This window comes from Pelophylax lessonae, assembly GCF_965119305.1.
Source record: "Pelophylax lessonae genome assembly, chromosome: 2".
Taxonomy (NCBI): domain Eukaryota; kingdom Metazoa; phylum Chordata; class Amphibia; order Anura; family Ranidae; genus Pelophylax; species Pelophylax lessonae.
In genome coordinates this window covers 106,660,306-106,675,342 of record NC_138769.1, presented here as the reverse complement: position 1 = coordinate 106,675,342, position 15,037 = coordinate 106,660,306, and the positions used below count along the sequence as shown (strand labels likewise).

General features: G+C 42.3%; 1 protein-coding gene across 3 annotated transcripts in view; it reads left to right on the top strand.

Annotated features, from left to right (window-relative positions):
* Positions 1 to 14,526, top strand: part of COL8A1 (collagen type VIII alpha 1 chain) — a gene marked incomplete at its 5' end in the record, with an annotated part of 146,397 nt that extends 131,871 nt beyond the window's left edge. For all 3 annotated transcript variants that reach the window (XM_082245489.1, XM_082245487.1, XM_082245488.1), the window contains one exon: positions 12,064 to 14,526. In XM_082245489.1, the coding sequence (XP_082101615.1) occupies positions 12,064 to 13,976 (1,913 nt within the window). In that variant the 3' untranslated portion in view covers positions 13,977 to 14,526. The remainder of the gene's footprint in view (positions 1 to 12,063) is intronic.
* Between the last annotated feature and the right edge of the window lie 511 nt (positions 14,527 to 15,037).

Genomic DNA, 15,037 nt, shown 5'->3' with positions numbered 1-15,037 from the left:
TTCCACATCCTTACTGCTCTGACAGTGAAGAACCCCTTACGTATTTTAAGGTTAAACCGTTTTTCCTCTAATTTTAGTGAGTGGCCACGTGTCTTATTGTATTCCCTTTCCCTAAAAAATTTGTTCCTTATGCTAAGGTCATCACCAGTACAGTATTTGTACATTGATATCACATCCTTCCTCAATCGTCTCTTCTCCAGAGAGAATAAGTTTAGTGCTTGTAGTCTTTCCTCATAGCTGATGTCCTCCATTCCCCTAATTATTTTTGTTGCCCTTCTCTGGACTCTCTCCAGTTCCAGCACATCCTTCCTGAGAAACGATGCCCAGAACTGGACAGCATACTCCAGATGTGACCGGACCAGAGTCTTGTAGAGTGGGAGAATAATCTCTTTATTTCTGGAGTGAATCCCCTTTTTTATACATGTCAGTATTCTGTTGGCTTTGCTTGTAGCCGCTTGGCATTGCCACTGCCAAGCCCGTTGTCCACCAGTACCCCCAGGTCCTTTTCCGTCCTAAACTAACCCAGAGGTTTGTGTAAATTGCAGATTGCACTAGATATCCCCTCCTCTAGATCATTTATGAATAAATTAAACAGGATTGGTCCCAGGACAGAACCTTGGGGGACCCCACTTTCCACACCCGCCCAATCCGAGTACTCCCCATTTATCATCACCCTCTGGACTCCCCCCTGGAGCCAGTTCTCTATGCAGGTACTCACCCTATGGTCCATACCTACATTCCTTAGTTTGTACAGTAAGCGTTTGTGGGGAACAGTGTCAAAGGCCTTTGCAAAGTCCAGATACACCACATCCACAGGTTTACCTTTATCTAGGTGGCAGCTCACTTCATTGTAGAAGGTAATAGATTGGTTTGGCAAGAACGATTTTTCATGAATCCATGCTGATCACTACTAATAATACCGTTTTCATTACTAAAGTCATGTGTGTGGTCCCTTAACACCCCTTGCAAAATCTTGCAGACTACTGATGTTAGGCTGACCGGCCTATAGCTACCCGGGATATATCTCGGCCCTTTTTTAAATATTGGTACCACGTTGGCTTTTTTCCAATCAGCTAGCACCATACCCATCTGTAGACTATCCTTAAAGATCAAGAATAATGGTCTGGCTATCACCTGGCTGAGTTCCTTAAGTACCCTCGGGTACAAGCCATCCGATCCCGGTGATTTATTTATGTTAAGTTTCTCTAGTTTAGTTCTAAGTCTATCTTTTGTTAGCCATGGCGGTACTTCCTGAGGTGTATTATTTAGTTTAGCATTACAAGCTGGGTTAGGGTAGCCCCCCGATTCTTTTGTGAAGACTGAAGAGAAGAAATTATTTAACACTTTCGCCTTTTCTCTGTCCTCTGTGGCCAAATTTCCTTCATCGTCTTTTATGGAGCCAATGTGTTCTGGCCCCGCTTTCTTACTGTTTATATACTTCAAGAATTTCTTGGGGTTCTTTTTATTCTCTTTCGCTATATGTCTCTCGTGTTCTATTTTAGCCGCCTTGATTTCGCCTTTACATTTCTTATTGCACTCTTTGTAATGCTTGAATGCTGCCAATGACCCCTCCGCCGTATATTTTGAAGGCCTTTTCTTTAGTATTAATATGCATTTTTATGTTGGAGTGAAGCCACCCAGGATTTAGTTTTGCTCTTTTAAATTTATTTCCCTTTGGAATGCACTGGCCAATCCCTTTGTTAAGTATGCTCTTGAAGCACTCCCATTTTTCCCCAGTGTTCTTTCTTTGTTCCCAAGGTTCTATCCCATTTGATATTTTCTAACAGAGAACGCAGTTGTGGGAAATTGGCTCTTTTGAAATTCAGTGTCCTTATATTACCCTTGTGTTTCCTATTACTGTAATTAATACTGAAACTTATTGACCTATGGTCACTGTTTCATAAGTTGCCCCGTATTTCTATATCCGTGAGCAGGTCTGTATTGTTGGTAATCAGTAGGTGAAGTACTGCATTGTTTATTGTCGGTGCGTTCACCATCTGACCCATGAAATTGTCCTGCAAAACTTTTAGGAACTGCCGAGCCTTGGCTGAATGCACGGTTCCTTCTGCCCAGTCTATATCTAGATAATTAAAGTCCCCCATTATAATGACATTTCCCATCCTTGCTGCCAATCCTATCTGTAAAAGGAGGTCCGCCTCCCACTCCTCCCTCTGGTTGGGGGGCCTATAGCATACGCCCAATATTACCTTTCCTATAGTGCCCTACCTTTTAAGTTCTACCCATAGGGATCCTGCCTCGTCCATAGCTCCATTATTAATATCATCCCTCATATTTACCTGTACACTGTTCTTAATATACAGACATACCCCTCCCCCTTTTTTACCTTCTCTATCCCTGCAATAAAGGGAATACCCCTGAATGGTCGCCATCCAATCATGAGAGCTGTCAAACCAAGTCTCTGTTATCCCCACAAAATCAAAGTCCTCCTCAAACATCAGCAGCTCCAGCTCTCCCATCTTGTTGACCAGGCTTCTGGCATTGGTATACAAACCTCGTAAATTTGTCCGATTCCATACTATATCCTCGTTTGATGTTGTTTTTAAGCTGCTCTTGTGATTTTTCCCCCATACCCACCTTGGATTTAGGTACTCTAAACACCCTACCACTAATGTCCCCATTTGTGCCCTCTGAATCTTGCTCCCCATTGGCTAATTCTACATCTGTACCCTCCTCCCCATCACCTAGTTTAAAAGCCCCTCTAACTTTTTGGCCATCCTCTCACCCAGTATGGTTGCACCCTCCCGATTTAGGTGCAATCCGTCCCTACCAAAGAGCTGGTGGTCGACTGAGAAGTCGGCCCAGTTCTCCAGAAACCCAAAACTCTCCTTACTACACAAGCTCCTCAGCTAACTGGTTAACTTCCCTAATCTCCCGCTGCCTCTCTGGTGTGGCTTGAGGTACAGGTAGTATTTCTGAAAATACTACCTTGGAGGTCCTACTCCTCAACTTAGCGCCTAAGTCCCTGAAATCGTTTAGGACTCTACATCTTCCTCTACCCATGTCATTGGTACCCACGTGTACCATGACAGCTGGGTCATCCCCAGCCCCACCCAGTAATCTGTCCACCCGATCCGTGATGTGCCAAACCCGAGCCCTCGGTAAACAACAGACTGTTCGGCGCTCATGGTCTTTGTGACAGATTGCACTGTCTGTCCTTCTAATGATTGAGTCCCCTACCACCAGCACCTGTCTTTCCTTTCCCTTTCTCGCGGCCTCACTGGAGGAGTTCTTCCCCTGGCAGCTAGGGGCGTCGCTCTGCTCCAGCAATGCTGACCCCTGACTGGTTTCCCCAACCTCATGCAACGGGGCGTACAGTGGGGATCGAAAGTTTAGGCACCCCAGATAAAAATTTGTATTAATGTGCATAAAGAAGCCAAGGAAAGATGGAAAAATCTCCAAAAGGCATCAAATTACAGATTAGACATTCTTATATGTCAACAAAAGTTAGATTTTATTTCCATCATTGATACTTTCATAAATACAGAAAACAAAAAAATGGTGTCTGCAAAAGTTTGGGCACCCTGCAGAATTTATAGCATGCACTGCCCCCTTTGCAAGGCTGAGACCTGCCAGTGTCATGGATTGTTCTCAATCATTGTCTAGGAAGACTAGGTGATGTCAATCTCAAAGGTCTTAAATGCCCAGACTCAGAACAGCTCGCAGGATTGTGAGAAAAACAATTCAAAACCCACGTTTGACTGCACGATCCCTCCAGAAAGATCTGGCAGACACTGGAGTTGTGGTACACTATTCCACTATAAAGAGATACTTGGAGAAATATGGTCTTCATGGAAGAGTCATCAGAAGAAAACCTCTTCTACGTCCTCACCACAAAAATCAGCGTTTGAACTTTGCAAATGAACATATAGACAAGCCTGATGCATTTTGGAAACAAGTTCTGTGGACCAATGAGGTTAAAATTGAACTCTTTGGCCGGAATGAGCAAACGTACGTTTGGAGAAGAAGGGGCACAGAATTTAATGAAAAGAACCTCTGTCCAACTGTAAGCATGGGGGTGGATCAATCATGCTTTGGGGTTGTATTGCAGCCAGTGGCACAGGGAACATCTCACGAGTAGAAGGAAAAATGGATTCAATAAAATTCAGCAAATTTTGGATGGTAACTTGATGCCATCTGTGAAAAAGCTGAAGTTAAAGAGAGGATGGCTTCTACAAATGAATAATGATCCTAAACACACCTCGAAATCCACGGGGGATTACATCAAGAGGCGTAAACTGAAGGTTTTGCCATGGCCTTCACAATTTCCTGACCTCAACATAATTGAAAATCTATGGATAGACCTTAAAAGAGAAGTGCATGACAGACAGCCCAGAAATCTCAAAGAACTGGAAGACTTTTGTAAGGAAGAATGGGCAAAGATACCTCAAACAAGAATTGAAAGACTCTTGGCTTGCTACAAAAAGCGTTTACAAGCTGTGATACTTGCCAAAGGGGGCAGTACAAGATATTACCTCTGCAGGGTGCTCAAACTTTTGCAGATGCCATTTTTTTTGTTTTCTGTTATTTTGAAAGTGTAAATGATGGAAATAAAATCTAACTTCTGTTGACATATTATAAGAATGTCTAATCTGTAATTTGATGCCTTTTGGAGATTTTTCCATCTTTCCTTGGCTTCTTTATGCATATTAATACAAATTTTTACCTCAGGGTCCCCAAACTTTCGATCCCCACTGTATTTATTGGAGTGCTCCAGTCCAGGATTGGCCTCCTTGCCTTTTTCCCTTCGACCCCTCCTGTCACCCATCTACTCTGCTCTGATGCCTGCACCTCCGTTTCTCCGATCTCCTCTGTGCTGGCCCCGGCCTGCACCTGTCAGGTACGATCCCAGCTCTCCTTTGGTATGGACATTCGTCTCAGTGTTGCCAGCTGCTTCCCTAGATTCAGGATCTGAGTTTCCAGGGAAGCAACGTGCTTACATTTTGTGCATTTGTATTCGCCCTCGATCGCATGATCGAGGAACGTACATACCACTAAGAGGGAACCATGAATGCCAACAAGTGTTGTGACATACTGAAGCAGAGCATGATCCCCTCCCTTCAGAGACTGGGCCTCAGGACACTATTCTAGCATGATAACTACCCCAAACACAGCTCCAAGACAACCACTGCCTTTTTAATGAAGCTGTGGTAAAGGTGATGGACTGGCCAAGCATGTCTCCAGACCTAAACCTTATTGAGCATCTGGGGGACATCCTCAAATGGATGGTGGAGGAGTGCAAGGTCTCTAACATCCACCAGTTCCATGATGTCATCATGGAGGAGTGGAAGAGGACTCCAGAGGCAACCTGTGAAGCTCTGATGAACTCCATGCCCAAGGGGGTTGGGCAGTACTGGAAATAGTGGTGGCCACACAAAATATTGACACTTTGGACATTTTCACTTAGCGGTGTACTTACTTTTGTTGCCAGCGGTTTAGACATTAATGGCTGTGTGTTGAGTTATTTTGAGGGGACAGCAGATGTTCACTGTTATACAAGCTGTACACTCACTACTTTACATTGTAGCAAAGTGTCATTTCTTCAGTGTTGTCACATGAAAAGATATAATAAAATATTTACAAAAATGTGAGGTGTACTCACTTATGTGAGGTATTGTATATTTGGACACAGGCACAATTTTAGATTTTTTTTTCAGGTTTTCACCAAAACATATTTAAGCTTTAGGTATATAATGGATATGGGCTGAAATTGCACATTCTCAGGTTTAATTTGAGGGTATGTACATCCAAATCAGAGGAAGGGTTTAGGAATAACAGCTCTTAAGAATAGCCACCCCCCCCCCACTTTTTCAAGGGACCAAAAGTAATTGCACAATTGAATCAGAAGCGGTTTCATGGCCAGGGGTGGGCTACTCCTTCGTTATTTATTCATCAATTCAGCAGGTAAAAGGTCTGGAGTTGATTCTAAGGTGTCCTTTTATGAAACGGAGATGAGCAGTGATCCAGCTTATTTCCGATCATTCTCAGTTTATGAAACAGAAATGATCAGCGGAGAACATGTTCTTCGCTGATCATCTCTTCACACAGGAATCTGTCATTGACAGACACAGAAACAGCCAGGTTATGGAGCTGCGATCTCTGCACTTCACTGGCGATCTGTGCCAGAATTCACACTCCCGGATTCACCAGCCTGGAGCTTGTGAATCGGGGAGTGAAGACCAAATCGGGGGAGAACTGAGGGGGAAGAAGGAAGATTATTGACATCCTTCTTCCTCGTTCAGACCCCCCAACACAGTAATCATGTCCCCCTGCCATATTTATGTATGTATATACATGTGTATATATATATATATATATATATATATATACACACACATACATGTAGATATATATGTAATGTGTATATATATATATATATATATATATATATATATATATATATATATATATATATATATATAAAATGTATGCGTGTGTGTGTATTCAGTGTATATATATATATATATATATATATATATATATATATTTATATAAGGGGACTATTATTTATTAACATTAGTGGGGATCGTGTATTCAGCAGTGATAATATATCACTGCTTGTTAAAAGAGCGCCAGTGATTTTCATAGTACGGTAATCTCGCTTTGTCTCACGAGATTACAGGCGCCCCATTCACTTGTATAGAGATCTCGGCCGTTCGCCGAGGAAACACTTCTCCTCTGATCACCCTGGGAGAACTGAAGTTCTCCACTTCATAAAAAGGGTGCCAGAGGAGATAATTTTCCCCGGAGAACTGCAGAGAAGCGAACAGAGAAAAAAATTCACCCTTTCATAAACGTACACTTAAGTGTGATATTTGCATTTGGAATCTATTGCTGTGAACCTACATTGTTTGTTTAAAGGAGCTGTCCATGAAACAGGCTATTAAACGGCTTTAAAAACAAAATAAATCCATCAGAGATACAGTGCCTTGCGAAAGTATTCGGCCCCCTTGAACTTTGTGACCTTTCGCCACATTTCAGATATAAAACTAATTTTTGTGAAGAATCAACAAGTGGGACACAATCATGAAGTGGAACGAAATTTATTGGATATTTCAAACTTTTTTAACAAATAAAAAACTGAAAAATTGGGCGTGCAAAATTATTCAGCCCCCTTAAGTTAATACTTTGTAGCGCCACCTTACAGCTGTAAGTCGCTTGGGGGAATGTCTCTATCTATTGCACATCGAGAGACTGACATTTTTACCCATTCCTCCTTGCAAAAAAGCTCGAGCTCAGTGAAGTTGGATGGAGAGCGTTTGTGAACAGCAGTTTTCAGTTCTTTCCACAGATTCTCGATTTGATTCAGGTCTGGACTTTGACTTGGCCATTCTAACACCTGGATATGTTTATTTGTGAACCATTCCATTGTAGATTTTGCTTTATGTTTTGGATCATTGTCTTGTTGGAAGACAAATCTCCGTCCCAGTTTTAGGTCTTTTGCAGACTCCATCAGATTTTCTTCCAGAATGGTCCTGTATTTGGCTCCATCCATCTTCCCATCAATTTTAAACATCTTCCCTATCCCTGCTGAAGAAAAGCAGGCCCAAACCATGATGCTGCCACCACCATGTTTGACAGTGGGGATGGTGTGTTCAGGGTGATGAGCTGTGTTGCTTTTACGCCAAACATATCGTTTTGCATTGTTGCCAAAAAGTTCGATTTTGGTTTCATCTGACCAGAGCACCTTCTTCCACATGTTTGGTGTGTCTCCCAGGTGGCTTGTGGCAAACTTTAAACAACACTTTTTTATGGATATCTTTAAAAAATGGCTATCTTCTTGCCACTCTTCCATAAAGGCCAGATTTGTGCAGTATACGACTGATTGTTGTCCTATGGACAGAGTCTCCTACCTCAGCTGTAGATCTCTGCAGTTCATCCAGAGTGATCATGGGCCTCTTGGCTGCATCTCTGATCAGTCTTCTCCTTGTATGAGCTGAAAGTTTAGAGGGACGGCCAGGTCATCGTAGATTTGCAGTGGTCTGATACTCCTTCCATTTCAATATTATCGCTCGCACAGTGCTCCTTGGGATGTTTAAAGCTTGGGAAATCTTTTTGTATCCAAATCCAGCTTTAAACTTCTCCACAACAGTATCTCGGACCTGCCAGGTGTGATCCTTGTTCTTCATGATGCTCTCTCCGCTTTAAACGGACATCTGAGACTTATCACAGTGCAGGTGCATTTATACGGAGACTTGATTACACACAGGTGGATTCTATTTATCATCATTAGTCATTTAGGTCAACATTGGATCATCCAGAGATCCTCGCTGAACTTCTGGAGAGAGTTTGCTGCACTGAAAGTAAAGGGGCTGAATAATTTTGCACGCCCAATTTTTCAGTTTTTTATTTGTTAACAAAGTTTGAAATATCCAATAAATTTCGTTCCACTTCATGATTGTGTCCCACTTGTTGATTCTTCACACAAAAATTACAGTTTTATATCTTTATGTTTGAAGCCTGAAATGTGGCAAAAGGTCGCAAAGTTCAAGGGGGCCGAATACTTTCGCAAGGCACTGTAGCACCAACATATGGAGTTGCCAAATTAACAGTTTGGGACATTCTGAGGAAAGAAGAACGCACTGTTGAGCTCAGCAACATAAAAAGACCTGGACGTCCAAAGAAGACAACAGTGGTGGATGATCGCAGGATCCACTCTATGGCAAAGAAAACCCATTCACAACATCTAGACAAGTGAAGGACACTCACCAGGAGGTGGGCAGTATCATTATCAAAGTCTACCATCAAGAGAAGACTTATCGAGATCAAATACAGAGGGTTCACCATGAGGTGAAAACCATTCATAAGACTGAAGAATAGAAAAGCCAGATTAGACTTTGCCAAAATACATATAAAAAGCCAGACCAGTTCTGGAAAAGCATTCTTTGGTTGGATGAAACTAAGATTAATCTGTACCAGAATGATGGGAAGAAAAAAGTGTGGAGAAGCCTTGGAACAGCTCATGATCCAAAGTACACAATGTCATCTGTAAAACATGGTGGAGGCAGTGTGATGGCATGGGCATGCATTGCTTCCAGTGGCACTGGATCATTGGTGTTTATTAAGGATGTGACAGAAGAAAGAAGCAGCTGGATGAATTCTGAAGTGTTTAAAATTATACTGTCAGCCTAGATTCAGCCAAGTGCAGCAAAGTTGATTGGATGGCACTTCACAGTACAGATGGACAATGATCCAAAACACTGCAAAAGCAACCCAGGAGCTTTTCAAGGAAAATAAGTGGAATATTCTGCAATGGCCGAGTCAATCACTTGATATCAACCCAATTGAGCATGCATTTCACTTCCTTAAGGCAAAACTAAAGGCAGAAAGACCCACAAACAAAGAACAACTGAAGACAGCTGCAGTTAGAGCCTGGTAAAGCATCAGAAAGGATGAAGCCCAGTCTTTGGTAATGTCCATGGGTTCCAGACTTCAGGCAGTCATTGCCAGTAAAGGATTCTCAACAAAATAATAAAAATTAACATTTTATTTATGATAATATTTTATTTTGTCCAATTACATTTGAGCCCCTGAAAATAGGGGGAGTGTGTATAAAAATGGTTGCATTTCCTATAATTTGTACTTAATATTTACAGGATCTCACAAAAGTGAGAACACCCCTCACATTTTTGTAAATATTTTATTATATCTTTTCATGTGACAACACTGAAGAAATTAAACTTTGCTACAATGTAAAGTAGTGAGTGTGCAGCTTGTATAACTGTAAATTTGATGTCCCCTCAAAATAACTCAACACAGCTATTATTGTCTAAACCGCTGGCAACAAAAAGTTAATATGTCCAAATTGGGCCCAAAGTGTCAATATTTTGTGTGGCCACCATTATTTTCCAGCACTGCCTCAACCCTCTTGGGCATGGAGCTCACCAGAGCTTCACAGGTTGCCACTGGAGTCCTCTTCCACTCCTCCATGATAACATCACGAAGCTGGTGGATGTTAGAGACCTTGCGCGTTCCAGTAATCCATGTCCTTAGTCTGCTTGTCTTCAGCAAACTGTTTGCAGGCTTTCTTGTGCATTATCTTTAGAAGAGGCTTCCTTCTGGGAAGACATCCATACAGACCAATTTGATGCAGTGTTTGGCGTATGGTCTGAGCACTTACAGGCTAACCCCCCCACCCCCACCCCTTCAACCTCTGCAGCAATGTTTGCAGCACTCATACGTCTATTTCCCAAAGAAAACCTATGGATATGACGCTGAGCACGTGCACTCAACTCCTTTCGTTGACCATGGCGAGGCCTGTTCTGAGTGGAACCTGTCCTGTTAGACCGCTGTATGGAATTGGCCACCGTGCTGCAGCTCAGTTTCAGGCTCCTGGCAATCTTCTTATAGCCTAAGCTATCTTTATGTAGAGCAACAATTCTTTTTTTGCAGATCCTCAGAGAGTTCTTTGCCATGAGGTGCCATGTTGAGCTTCCAGTGACCAATATTAGAGAGTGAGAGCAATAACACCAAATTTAACACACCTGCTCCCCATTCACACCTGAGACCTTGTAACAGGACACCGGGGAGGGAAAGTGGCTAATTGAGCCCAATTTTGACATTTTCACTTAGGGGTGTACTCACTTTGGTTACCAGTGGTTTAGACATTAATGGCTGTGTGTTGTTATTTTGAGGGGACAGCAAATTTACACTGTTATACAAGCTGTACACTCACTACTTTACATTGTAGCAAAGTGTCATTTCTTCAGTGTTGTCACATGAAAAGATATAATAAAATATTTACAAAAATGTGAGGGGTGTACTCACTTTTGTTTGATACTGTATGTTCAACCCCTTTAATTGAAGCTGAAAGTCTGCTATTCAAATTCATTTGGATTGTTTCATTTTAATATTATTCTGGTGGCATACAGAGCCAAAAGTATGATAATTGTGCTGTGTCCAAATATATATAGACCTAACTGTATTTGGCTTAGAACTGGAGGGGGAGAGATGTGTGCCTTGTTAGCATTTAAAAATAATTTAATATAGGCACTATTCTTTTTTTTTTTTTTACATTTCCAGTCTTGAAGATAACACAAAAACAAAAACACTACACCCTATACCCATCCTTTAAATTATAAAATTCTCTCAAATATTGCGTTATACCTTAAAATGGTTGTAAACCTCAAACATGAAATATGAACACCGAATATCCCTCTATAGGGTGTACTTGTCTCAATTAAGAGCAATAAGTGTAATTTCTGTCAGCTGCTTCATTCCTCTGCTTTCAGCATTAATCACTTCTGAGAAGAGAAAAAAGGTGACAGGGAAAAGACCTCCAGCTGATTGAAAGCCTCTGCTCTGTTTCTATGTGAAAGGGAGTGTATCACTTCCCTCGATCAGCTCTCAGAGCTCTCCTCACTGAGTTATTCAGAGTGTAACTTCAGCTCTCCACCCTCTTTTTTTTTCTCTGAACCTTGAGACAAGCTTTAAAAATTCTGCAATTTGAACAGATATAGAGAAGAGAGGGCTGCAGATAAAACAGGTACAACTTATATAGGATGTGTTTTTTTTTATCTCTGTAGATCACCTAAGGCCAGTCACTTCACTGGGTATATGTAAGGGTTTACAACCAATTTCATTATATCTGATTGAAGGAGCCAGAGTTCACCAGCAGGTGATGATGCTGACATAGAATCAGAAATTCCTGATTTTTCAAAAGTGCCAAAATGATTTTAAAGTGTAAAACAGTTGGTATAGTTGGGATTTTTTAAATGATGTTCATTAAAGATAACAAGTTAGATTGATGGGTATAAACAGAATAGTAGAGAACAAAAAACACTGTAAGACTATATTATAATTTTTTTTCCTTCTGAGTGTTTATTACTATTATTCATTGAAAGTACACTTTAGGTTTAATACCGTTTTGATATTTTAAGCCTTGGTAAATCTACATCTGTGGCACTTCTTTAAAGTACCTTAAGACTAAAGGTGGTATATTTTGGCAAAGCATAGATACAAATATGTTATAATTGTTTTGCCCATGCTGTTACTCTTTTTTTTTACAAAGACTAATTATTATAAAATGTTTATTTATTTTACCAGAACTTCCATTATCTGGGAGGAGAGGAGATCAAGGCCCACCTGGTGAACCTGGACCAAGAGGACCACCAGGACCTGCTGGACCACCAGGACAAGGAATGCCAGGACAAAAAGGAAACCCAGGTCCATCTGGCCCACCTGGATTTCCTGGAATGGGCAAGCCAGGAATGCCAGGCATGCCGGGAAAACCAGGGGGCATTGGAATACCAGGTCCAAAGGGAGATCACGGACCTAAAGGAGAGTGTGGACAAACAGGACAGCCAGGACCACAGGGAGCCCCTGGGCCTTTAGGTTTATCAGGCATTGGTAAACCAGGTGAACCAGGTTTACCAGGGCTTCCAGGGCTGAAAGGTGAGCCAGGATTTAAAGGACCACCAGGATTTCCCGGAAGTGCAGGCCCAAAAGGAGATAAGGGAGTTGGGGTACCTGGATTACCTGGGCTCAAAGGCCCCCCTGGACTTCAAGGACCCCCAGGCCCATCTGGCCTTCCTGGCATTGGTAAACCAGGTATGAATGGCTTCCCCGGACCAAAGGGGCATCAAGGAAACCCTGGGTTACAAGGTCCACCAGGGCAGGAAGGACCAGTTGGTGCACCTGGGCTTCAGGGTCCACCAGGAATTCCAGGTGTTGGAAAACCAGGCCAAGATGGTCTTCCAGGTGAAATTGGATTACCAGGTGTTAAAGGTGACCAAGGACTACCAGGTTTACCTGGAGCTCCTGGTCTTCCAGGAATTGGTAAACTAGGTTTTCCTGGAATAAAAGGAGACCGTGGATTTGGTGGACCACCTGGACCCATGGGACCAAAAGGTGAAAAAGGTCATATAGGTGAACCAGGTATAGGAGGCCAACCAGGTGAGCCAGGGCCTGCAGGTCTGCCTGGATCTATGGGACCGCCAGGTGTTGCTGGTTTTCCTGGTCCCAAAGGAGATCGTGGCAATGGGGGCCCTGATGGATCAACAGGGCCAAAAGGTGAACCAGGAATTCAGGGGCTTCCAGGTAAACAAGGATTTCCAGGTGAGGTGGGGCCTCAAGGTCTTAGAGGATTACCAGGACCAATAGGCCCAAAAGGAGAACCTGGACACAAAGGTTTAACTGGACCGCCTGGTCAACCTGGATTGCCTGGACCCAAAGGAGAAGGTGGAATGCCTGGTGAGCAAGGTATGCAAGGACCAACTGGAATTCCTGGTCTTGCAGGACCAAGTGGCCCAATTGGACCTCCAGGACTTCCAGGGCCAAAAGGAGAACCAGGAGCATCTGGGGCACCTGGTCTACCTGGTGTGGGGAAGAATGGTATACCAGGACCCCAAGGTCCTGCAGGACAACCAGGCCCAGTGGGGCCTCCAGGACAGCGTGGATTGCCAGGTCCTCCAGGACCACCAGGTGCACCCGGACTACCTGCAGAAATCCCACCCACACCGCCAGGCATGGGACAGTATTTACCAAACATGGGGCCTGCAATTGATGGAGTGAAATCCTATCAAGGTTACACAGGAAAGAAGGGAGGCACGGTGCCCATTCACGAAATGCCAGCATTTACGGCTGAACTGACTACTGCCTTCCCTCCAGTAGGAGAACCTATCAAATTTGAAAGACTGCTGTATAATGGTAGACAAGGCTACAATCCACACACTGGCATATTTACTTGTGAAATTCCTGGTATCTACTACTTCTCTTACCATGTCCATTGCAAAGGAGCCAATGTTTGGGTGGCACTCTATAAGAACAATGAACCATTAATGTACACATATGATGAATATAAGAAGGGCTACCTAGACCAAGCTTCAGGCAGTGCAGTGGTCCCACTGATGCCTGGAGATAAAGTATACATTCAAATGCCCTCTGATCAAGCATCTGGACTCTATGCTGGGCAGTATGTCCACTCATCATTCTCCGGATATTTATTATATCCAATGTGAATGGCAATAATGATAAAAACTCTTAAATTAATTTGGCTTTTTACTTTTTTATATCAGTAATAACTGCCTTAAACTCTCTGCTACCAGTGGCAAAAATGTTGCTAAAAATGTTCCAGGCCTCTGAGGTGACAACTAACAGACCGGCAGGTGGACCACCCTTACCCAGGCTTTGTCTTCTATCCTACTATGCACATTATATACAGAGTGAAGAATTTATTGACATTGTGGACTGGTGCTGCCTTCTTTAATAGAAAAGTGTCTTGGCACATATTGCACACGAGGATCCTAGCTGACACCAGTACTATTTCATCAACACTACAGTTCAAATTACTCACCATAGAATACAGGGAAAAAACAGAATCTGAGAAATCAGGACTTATGTTTGATAAAATTCCCAGAAGCAAAAATACATCAAGACACTGTCGTTAAAGTAGAGCTCCAATCAAAACAAGCACCATCAATAAAGTATTCATATTCTTGTTAAATGTATTAGTCATATTCTAATAGGAGTTTCAACAGTCCTAGTAGTAATATCAGTGCTACAGCTAAGCAGATTTAGTATTTCATTTTTGAATTAAAAGCTGCGTTTGTAATTTAAACAGGCAAAAGCCAGTGGCAATGACATTAGATGGGGTTTGTTAATAATATTTTTTTCCCACTAATATATGCAAAAAACACAGGCAACCAGGTGTTAATACAGCATATTTATTACAAAGTGTTATCTTTTGACTGGAGTTCCTCTTTAAAGGGAATCTGTCACCATGAAACCTCCCCAGGCCTCTGACCCCTGGTGTTCAGATATATCTTCCATGTCAGTGCAATGTACAACTTTGTTATTGGTTGAGTCACTAAACTAGAACACATATGCAGCCAGTAGAAATTCCTGAGTTGCGTACTTGCCCACATCAGCAACTTTGCTGGTTTTAAAACAGGCCTTTTCTCAAATGCTAAATTAAAATTACGTAGGAACGTTAAATATAGAGTAAAACAATAAATTATTATATTACTCCAGACCCCGAATACTTACCTTTCCTTGAAAACTTTCTGCTTCAAGCTTCATC